Raw genomic sequence first — 9,775 nt, forward strand, 5'->3', positions numbered from 1 at the left:
CCCGGGTCCCCCGCACGCCAGGCCGACGCTCTACTGCTGAGCCAACCGGCCAGGGCCTATTTTTGCTTTCTTAATAAGATAGGAATGTATTTCTTTAAAGCAAAAGAAAAGGCTTTACAAACCTCTTAACAGCTTTCTAGTACCTAACCGGCCTCAGAATGGCAAATATTTCCTATTCTCAGGCAGCTGGTGAGAAATGCATAGTGCAGCTGCAACCACAGGCACAGGAAAATCAAGGTGGACACCAGGCCTTGGCCTCCTACCATTCTGCTACCGGAGGTTCAGAGAAAGGTCATTTTAAAGTGCACGTTTTAGTTAGGTGTTAAACAACCATAACTACCTCCTTAAATTTGATTGATTTTATGATTATAACCTTTCACCTTAGGTGTGAGTGGCTCCCCTTTTTTTTCTTTTTTGGGACCTTAAAAAAAAACCAAACCTCAGGGTGTCACAATTTTTTATCAAACAAAGAAATGAAGTAATTTAGTAGCCTTGGGTGTCCCAAGATTTGGGTTGCTTTACGGAAATAAATTAATGGCAAAGTTAAGCAATGATTCAAACTCATGCTAAAATAGCCTGTCTATTCTACTTTAAAGCATTTCTAAGTATGCTTTACTTTGAAAAGCGTCAACAAACAGCAAAATGCCATCTTCTAGAAATGAATTCCTATATGCACACAACCCTTAAAATGGGAATTACCATCACGACACACCCCTAAGCAACTATCACAATGTATTGAGCTCTTGAGAATATTCTGGAAGTATCATTGTGAATGGCTGCTTCTCTGCAGGGGAGAGAAATGAAATTTAGCAGAAGCAGCAGCATTTAGAAGGAGAAATGTGTTTTGCATCTTAGAATGCTTTTCTACTGGAGTGGGTTTACTGAGAGCTATGTACCTCTGTAGCTTTCGATCTCGGACTGGACCGTTGAATATCACTCCACCCTTAAGTGTCAAAATACCTTGTCTCTGAGGTAACAAGAGTAGAATATTTGGAAAATTAAAGGCCTAAAACTTCAGATAACCCAGATGATATACATGCAATAATATTCCATGTACAATTTATTCAACCCAACCCTTTGTATCTAATTAATCAAGGTACAGAAACTCCAAATTTTGCAGCCCCAAAAGTTGGGAAAATGTAAGGGTCTTGCAGCAGTTTCTGGAATGTACTGAGAACAACTTTGTTACAAGTGTATCAACGTCCCCAGCAGCAGGGACTTCTGGGGCGCTGCTCTTCCCCGCTTCATTTGCTCCGCAGCTTCCAGAGGTGGCGGATGTTATAGAGGCAGCTCCTGCCAAGATGCAGCGCACCCCCAAGTGCTCCCGGTGCCGGAACCATGGCTTCCTGGTGGCAGTCAAGGGCCATGCGGGCAATTGTCGCTGGAAGCAGTGCACTTGCGAGAAGTGCTGCCTCATCACCGAACGCCAGAAGATCATGGCCGCGCAGAAGATGCTCAGAAAGCAGGCCTCTGAAGAGGACAAGGAGTTGGCCTCCCGGTCCGCGACTCCCGGCCCGGCCTCCAGCCTCCGCCCGCTACCTCCGCTCTCCGCTCCGGGGGCCGAGGAGCCGGGCCCTCAGGGCCCCGCAGCCGCCGACTTGCTGGAGAGACCGCCCAGCGGCCCAGGCCCCAGCCCGAGCGCCTTCCAGCGGGTTCCGGCCGGCCGCGGCCACATGGGCGCAAGCGAGCGCGCCGCCGTGGCCAGGCCCAGCTTTGTGGGCCCCCAGCTCGGGGCGGAGGCCGCGGGCAGGGGAGGTCCCGGCTTCCTGGAGGTGCGCAGACCGCCGCTGCCCCTGGACATCCCACCGTTCTCCTTCAGTAAGATTCCCAGGCCCCACGCGGCCGTGCCCGACATCGGGCCCTTTCAGGGCGGCAGCCTCCTCGCACCCCATTCTGGCCTCCCCCGAGGGGACTTAGCGGTGGGGGGAGGTGGGGAAATGCTTTCTGAGGTAAACTTGCTTTGAGAAACCTTTCTCTGAATACGGATTTTGGTTGAGTGTCTTTTTGCAACACGGTAAAAAGAGAACGTGGGTGGTGCTGGTGGCTTTTAATACTTAGCAATAATGCTTGCCCTGCCATCTTGCAAGAAAAAATGGCCCCCTGGCTCCCCCATGGCTCATCTAAGACAAGATGGCGGCGTTTGCTCGGAGCTTAAGTATTGCCCGAGCACCATGTGTGGAAAGGCGGCCAAAGGATGACTTTACTAAGGAAAGTCCCGAGACTGGCCAGTTTTTGTGTTGTGGGGAAGAGGGAGAGAGAAACATTCATGCATTCACCCCTCAACTCGCGCATGCTGGGGATTGAACCCACAACCCTGGCGTACCCGGAAGACGCTCCAACCAGCCAAGCTACTGGGCCAGTGCTGAAGTGGTATTTCATTGTACTCCTTTTCTACCAGAGAGAAGGGGGAGAGGGAGAGAGAGAGAGAGAGAGAGAAGGGGGAGAGGGAGAGAGAGAGAGAGAGAGAGAGAGAGAGAGAGAGAGAGAGGGAGAGAGAGAGAAGGGGGGAGGAGCAGGAAGCATCAGCTCCCATATTATCCTTGGCCAGGCAAACCCAGGGCTCCGAAGCGGTGACCTCAGCGTTCCAGGTCGATGCTCTGTCCACTGCGCCGCCACAGGGATGAAAGAGGAAGGCCGCCTGACATGTGTTGGCGCAGTGGACAGAGCATCGACCTGGAGCGCTGGGGTCGCCGCTTCGGAGCCCTGGGTTTGCCCCGTCAAGGCACGTCTGAGAAGCAACTACTGTACTATAAGTTGATGCTTCCCGCTCCCCCACCTCTCTCTCTCTCTCTCTCTCTCTCTCTCTCTCTCTCTCTCTCTCTCTCTCTCTCCCCTATCTAAAATCAATAAATAAAATCTAAAAGAAAAAATGGCCCCTGTCCGCCTATCCGGGCTCTTCCTCACGGAGACATTGGCACTACTGCGCCTGCGCACTTCTTCCCGCCCTTTTCTTGGGCGGGAGGCACCTCCCCCAGAGCTCCTCTGTGAATGGGCCAGTGCAGTGATGACGACACCTGTGCTCTCTGCCGCCCTTCCACAGGCTGGAAGCTTTTCTCAGAGAATCTCCCTTGGACTGGGGCTTGCTCCAGTCGGCCTGTGCACCCTTTCCTGCTCTTTTCTTGGGCGGGAGGCTCCCCCTGCAGGACTTACCTGTGTATGGGCTTTCTCAGCTCTGGGCCTGCGCACCCTCCTCTCCCTTTCTGCTTTCCGGAGGCCGCCGCTCATCCGTGCCTGGGCCCAGAGGGCCAGCGCACCCAATTTCGTACCCTTTCCCACCTCTTCCTGGGCGTGAGTGGGAATGGGAAACCCTTCCAAGTCGAGGAACCATCTGCACAGGCCTTGGGGTGGATGAGAAAGAAGAAACCGTTAGGTTGTTATAGCATTGGAAGAGGCTGGAGTGGGGGAAGAATCAGCCCGCATGGGGCTTCATGGCTGTGCGGAGGACTTTTTCTTTTTTTTTTTTTTTCCATTTTTCTGAAGCTGGAAATGGGGAGAGATAGTCAGACAGACTCCCGCATGCGCCCAACCGGGATCCACCCGGCACGCCCACCAGGGGGCGATGCTCTGCCCATCCTGGGCGTCGCCATGTTGCAACCAGAGCCACTCTAGCGCCTGAGGCAGAGGCCACAGAGCCATCCCCAGCGCCTGGGCCATCTTTGCTCCAATGGAGCCTTGGCTGCGGGAGGGGAAGAGAGAGACAGAGAGGAAAGCGCGGCGGAGGGGTGGAGAAGCAAATGGGCGCTTCTCCTGTGTGCCCTGGCCGGGAATCGAACCAGGGTCTTCCGCACGCTAGGCCGACGCTCTACCGCTGAGCCAACCGGCCAGGGCCTCGGAGGACTTTTTCTAAGTACAGTGGGACATAGTTGAAAGGTTTAAAAAAGCACGGAGGGTCAAAAGCATAATGGATGTCGGAATTCTTTGTAAATGGATCTGAGTGTTTACCACTCTGGACAGAAATGTGGTGCTCTTTTTCCTAGCATTTTATGTTTCTAATACTTCCCTCATTGCTTGCCTTTTTAGGGGTGGCTCTGAGCATTAATTCGGATTCTGCGGCGGGGCCTGAGTACCTGGGGAGAGAGCCGCCCAAGCTGTACCCCAGCATGCACGCCTACCGCCCATTCCCACTAGGCTACCAGGATGCACCCCCAGGTCTGAGGATCCCCCTGCAGCAGGGCTTCCGGCATGTGCCCTGCCGCAGCTACCAAGGAAGAATCCCGGTGAGTCTTGTCCTGACTCCTTCCCAGGTCTCCCCTGTCCCAGCTGCTCTTGCTGCTCTTCTGGAAGCTCAATCCCAGGAAGACAGTTGGTGTGCCTACTCTGTGCCAGCCCCTTGCCTTTGTACAGTGTGGGCCTCTGGGAGTGCACGTGTTGATAAGTCCGGTAAGTCTAATCATGTGTAGACAGGACAGCCTGGACCGCGGTGTGTGCTTTTCAGAGCTGTCGGCTAAAAGTCTGTGGAAGCCCAGGCGAGAAGGAATACCGACCCATCGTTTACAAGCCTGGGAACGCAGACTAAGTGACCACCAGCTTGCGCTCACGGAATGCTGGTGCTAGCTCTTCATTTTGCTGCGTACCCGAAAGGAAATACCTTCCCTGGAGCCATCCAGTGTAGGGCAGAGCCAGGAGCAGATGTGGGTCCCCTACCCAAGGGCATGGCCCACTTGACACTGCAGAGGGCTTTCAGGAGGATATGGCATTTAGCTCAGTCATGAAAAATATGGAAACCTTCCCCCAAACACCTGTCACCTTTAGGACAATTGTGTTGAAAGGAGGAATGAAATTTAATACTTTTATGGGATCAGCAGTCACTTATTAACTGGTGTGCTCTGTAAGCCTGCAGTTTTGAATACTGAATGTGTAAATCAGGGCACCTGTTTTATGAGAAACAAGTATGGGTGACCAGGTTTTTGACTTTGGTGACCAGCTCCTTCCAGACCAGGATAGTGTAAAGCCCTCGACCTTTTTGCAACACCTAAAGGCCACAGGACTGCAGGATAGTGAAAGGCCTGCATGACCAGTCCTGACTTTGGGCCCATAAAGCTGGACCTGTGGGGGAAGTTGGCTCAAATGCAGCTCAAGTTCATGGAAATCTGACTACCATTACCTTGACCCCCTCCCTCAAAGCTAAAAGCCTAACCCTGGGTGTTAACAGAGATGTTTTCCTTAGTGGAGGGTGGAGAAGAGGGAGGAGAGAACAGGCTTCTTTGGTTTAATGTGGAAAGCGATAAAGAAGAAAGATGAAAGCTTGGTATTTACGTAATGAGGGTCATTAGCTGCAGAGTGTGGAGCCAGTACACTGGTGGTCTAGCTCTGTCCGGGCAGGTCAGGGACAGGACGCTGGAGCCCCAGTCCTGCCTTCAGCCTCAGCAGCATCTCCTCTATTTTAGCTATTGTATAGTTTTTATTTATAAGTCATTTTCCACTGATGCAAGTGGGAAAAGTCTGAAAACTACTAGTCTTGATCATTTCTAGGGTGCCTACTGACCCTTATTTGCGCCTTCAAGTTACATGTTGTTATTCCATTGTAGAGTAGAAGAAGACTCGGAAAAGTTAAATATTTGTCTAGGGTTACAGAACTGGTGAGTGAGGGACTGGGAGCCAAATTACACAGCAGGTCAGCAACAGAAACAGGACGTACATCTGGGTTGCCCTGACTGGAGTCCAGGTGCTTTCTGCTACCCTAAGCCTTTCTCTCAGACAGAAGTAGAGTAAATAAGACTCACTACTGCCCTGCCCTGCCTGAAATCTGTGGGTGCTGGCCATCCCCTTGCTGCTCAGGGACAGCATGATGTCTCTATTTTTCACACAAAGAGAGGGGTCCTGGCCAAGTGGAGCTCGCACCCACCGTCTGCTCACACAGAAGCCTGGAGCCTGGCATCCAGAGCAGGGCTCTGATTGACAGGCCTGCCAGACGGTCATTGTTAAGAGTGTGATTTTATTTGGTTTATCTGGGCCTGAGCTGCCTCTACAGGTCCCAGGCAGGAGCTGTGATCCAGGGAGAAACTTGGCCAAGTGACTGGAATTAAAGCTCTAATAATCCCCCCTACACCCATTTCATGTCTGGATAGAGGATCTAGCATTTATTTGTAAAGCTGTTTCAAACCCAAGAGCTTATGAATTGCTTTCATCCTTGTCCTGCTCCTTCTGCCCAAGCTCTAAGATACACCCCAGAGACGTCTTCTGCCTTGTAGTCCTGTCTCTGTCCCACCTGCTGCTTCTTTCCTTCCTGTTCTCTTCCCAAAAAAGACCTCAGGCCTAGAGTTGGACAGACCTGGGGTCAGTGGTGGGATTCAACTAATTTAACAACCAGTTCTCTGCCCTAATGACCATTTTAAATATAAAAAAACCGATACACTGAAAGGTAGTTTATTATTTCATGCATTTAATACTTAGATAAGAACAATAAAAGAGGTACACAAAACTACATTATGTTACAAGAAAGGTGTTTTTTTTGTTTGTTTGTTTGTTTTCATTTTTCTGAAGCTGGAAACAGGGAGAGACAGTCAGATAGACTCCCGCATGCGCCCGACCGGGATCCACCCGGCACGCCCACCATGGGGCGACGCTCTGCCCATCCTGGGCGTCGCCATGTTGCGACCAGAGCCACTCTAGCGCCTGAGGCAGAGGCCACAGAGCCATCCCCAGCGCCTGGGCCATCTTTGCTCCTTGGCTGCGGGAGGGGAAGAGAGAGACGGAGGAAAGCGTGGCGGAGGGGTGGAGAAGCAAATGGGCGCTTCTCCTCTTTCTTTACAAGAAAGTTTTAAAATATTAATGAAAACTATTAAATAATACCTGGCAAAAAAAACAATAAAACCATTATTTAAGATATTTCCATATTGCTTCTTGATTGGTGTCACTTGCAATTTTTTTCACCTGTGGATGGAATGAACATGACTATGGGTGTTTAGAATATGCAGATGAACGTTAAAAAAGAGTAAATTTGTGATTTCTACACTGGGCAGCTGCCCAGGAGCCCACCTTGGATCTTGAGAACCCTGATTACAAGTGCCATGTTAACAACTGGTTTACCAACTCAATGGTGTAAGGCACTTTCCTGAGGTCACCTAGCTTCCCTGACGCAGTGACAGCTGCACTACAGCCAGGACTTCTCCTGTCCTGTTAGAATAGGGCCCCTGAAGTCCCCCCCTCACTCTTGAGTCTAAACCATTATATGCCCCAGAAAATGGGACCACAAATAGCTGGGAATGCATTGGGACCCTTGCCCAGCGCAAAGCAGTAGGGTGAGACAGACCTGGGATCCGGTTCTGTGTCAGCCACTCACCAGCTCTTTGGCCCTGGGCTGTAGCTTCATTCCACTGCCCTGTTTTTCATCATTACAATGATGATGGTAAGAGAACTGCCCTCCTCGGGTCATAGGATGAAATGAGGTAGTGGACCTAAGCATAGACAGAACAGCCCAGGCAGTGTGACTCTGTGGCTGTTCCCCAGGTTTATCTGAGCTGTTCCTTCTTGCCTTCAATCATTTGGTGGGTGTTTTCTGAACACTCCATTTCAAGTGCCTTGTGTTAGGGCCACACAGGTGAACCTAGCCCTTGGGGAGCCCCCACTGAGGAGAATGGGAAATGTTTGACCAGCCCATTGGACTAACCCTCTCTCTTGTCTGGCTTCTTTGCTGGGTTTGCCATGCAGGTGTCGGAGCCAATGGGAACCTTCCAGCCAAACTATCCCCCTCTGCCACCGCCGCCGCAGCCCCACTTTATCCCACCAGGCTTCTTCTCTGGGGTCCGCTTCCTGCCGCCGCCACCACCACCACCACCGCCGCCACCGCCACCACCAGCATCTTTCTCAGTGCCCATCCCGTCTGATACGGACCAACAGGCCCCTAGTAAGTGAGCACCAGTCTTCCAATTTAGGGGTGAGCCGGAAGCCTTTTTGGAGGAAAGGGGGCTAATCTGAAGTAGATGTGGAAAGAAGGGAAATTGAGAACAGAACTACAGTGTCACAATGTGCTGGGCCTGGAATCACCTTTTTCCTTACACCCCTCCCCTAAATTCCATACACAGGCACCAAGGGAGGTAGCCCCCTTCTCAGGTAAGGAAACCAATAGAACCCAAGGGGTTCTTGTAGATGTAAATAAAAATTCTCTGGCTGCAGTGCCCTGTCCGTAAACAGCTCTATCAGTGCTCATGGGCTATGACATGGAGGAAGGAGTGTTTGTGGTATGCACAGAACAGAGGTGTCATGCCTCCCTAGCTGGGAAACAGCAAATGCTGAACTTAGAGCGGCAGCAGGTTCTGGTTTGGGTCTGGTAAGGATGATTCCTTTCCTTGGTCCACTCTGGAGACAGAACCTGACCAGGAGCTAGAGACTCTCGACCCTTCGCAGCTCTGCCACTGGTGCACTGGATGATCTTGGTCAGTCACACGTCTTTCTCTAGGCCTTAGTCTTCTCATCTGTAAAATGGACCCCTTCACAGGATTACTGTGAAGGTCAACTAAAATTTTGGATGTGAAAATCCTTTGGATTTTCTTTTGGGCCCTTAGCATAATGAATTTCACCATTTCTGGGTTGAGGCACTTTTACGTTCAGTGATTTTTTTTTTCCTTTCAATCCTCCCGAGGTTCCTTAGGAAAAGAAGTGATTTGCAAATGGTTGGCAAACTCAGCAAGGTCTTTAAAATGACAGTCAGAAAAAGCTCATGAGCTAGATTAGTATGGTAATATCATTCTTTATTTTGTTGAAGAGGAAACTGAGTCCTTTTGCACACCTGCCAAGTGTAAGATGCCTATATCTGTAAGCTAGAGAGATGGTCAGATTGTCTAGTGTGTCTTGAAGCATGCTGGCCCTGGTGCTGGACAGCCTGGACATAAATCCTAGCTCCAGCACTTAACCGCTGTGTGACCTTGGGCAAGGTAACTCTTTCTTTGGTGACTCAGTTTCAGTATCTGTAAAAGTGGACTACTAATGATCCCTATCTCATGGGGTTATTCTGAGGATTAAACAGAACCTGAAATGGTGAAGACATTAATGAAAGTCCTCAGTGTTTCACCTGATCCCCATGCTGACCTGATGTTGCAAGGTAGGTGTCACCTCATTTGACAAAAGGAGGAGCTGTGCTTCAGATTCAGGGTAGTTTGTTGCATGAAACTGAGCCTCTGACAAGCAGAACCAGAGTTTGAACTTGAGCCTGTATCATGTGAGGACTAGAATTCTAGTCTCCCGACACCTAACAATTGAAAGACAAATTCTCCTTAGGGCCAGGGAGTGATGAGAACGCCCTGTAGGAAGTTTACACCCAAAAAAGAGGTAATTTTTCCTATTTCTAAATCCAGTCCCTCTTTGTTCTTTGCAGATGACCAGGATGGGGAGATGCCATCTGAGCCCAGCCAGCCATCATCTCAGGAGCAGTCTAACTAGGCCCAGGCCCTCGGGCCAGCAAAATGGGGTTCTGGGAGTGTGGCAGCAATGATCTCGTCTGTGTTCAGTGTGTGAGGAGGGAGGATAGTAATAGCCATAAGATAGTTAACTCCCATTTAAGATAGTAGGAAGTAGGGGTAGTTTCTGAGTTTCTCTCGGCCCTGAGAGGTGGGCTTGAACAGGATAATGGAGGATGAGGTTACCAGGGAAGGGCCAGGGCTCTGAGGAGTGGGGCTGGTGGAAACTCACGTTTAGGAATGAATTTAACCATCTTTGGGTCGCGCTACCCCTTATGCGACCGCCCTCAGAGGCATGCTTTGATTCCCTTACCCCGCTCCAGGACAGGAGGCACCATGTATTTCTGCTTTCTGCCTCTGCTTGGTCCCCTGTTTGAGGC

General features: G+C 50.7%; 1 protein-coding gene across 1 annotated transcript; it reads left to right on the forward strand.

Moving 5' to 3' along the window:
* The first annotated feature begins 1,301 nt into the window (after positions 1 to 1,301).
* DMRTB1 (DMRT like family B with proline rich C-terminal 1) lies at positions 1,302 to 9,378 on the forward strand. Its single transcript, XM_066372176.1, has 4 exons — positions 1,302 to 1,818; positions 4,021 to 4,217; positions 7,651 to 7,846; positions 9,314 to 9,378. The coding sequence occupies exons 1-4, from the start codon at positions 1,302 to 1,304 to the stop codon at positions 9,376 to 9,378; spliced, it is 975 nt and encodes a 324-aa protein (XP_066228273.1).
* Positions 9,379 to 9,775: the final 397 nt, after the last annotated feature.

The sequence above is a fragment of the Saccopteryx leptura genome, chromosome 3, assembly GCF_036850995.1.
Source record: "Saccopteryx leptura isolate mSacLep1 chromosome 3, mSacLep1_pri_phased_curated, whole genome shotgun sequence".
In the NCBI taxonomy this organism is placed as follows: Eukaryota; Metazoa; Chordata; class Mammalia; order Chiroptera; family Emballonuridae; genus Saccopteryx; species Saccopteryx leptura.

Excerpts from the sequence above, each read along its gene's own strand:
- DMRTB1 (XM_066372176.1), top strand. The coding sequence starts at position 1,302 with ATGCAGCGCACCCCCAAGTGCTCCCGGTGCCGGAACCATGGCTTCCTG. Across the intron at positions 4,218-7,650 it reads GCTACCAAGGAAGAATCCCG|GTGTCGGAGCCAATGGGAAC; the intron begins GTGAGTCTTGTC and ends TTTGCCATGCAG. Across the intron at positions 7,847-9,313 it reads TACGGACCAACAGGCCCCTA|ATGACCAGGATGGGGAGATG; the intron begins GTAAGTGAGCAC and ends TGTTCTTTGCAG.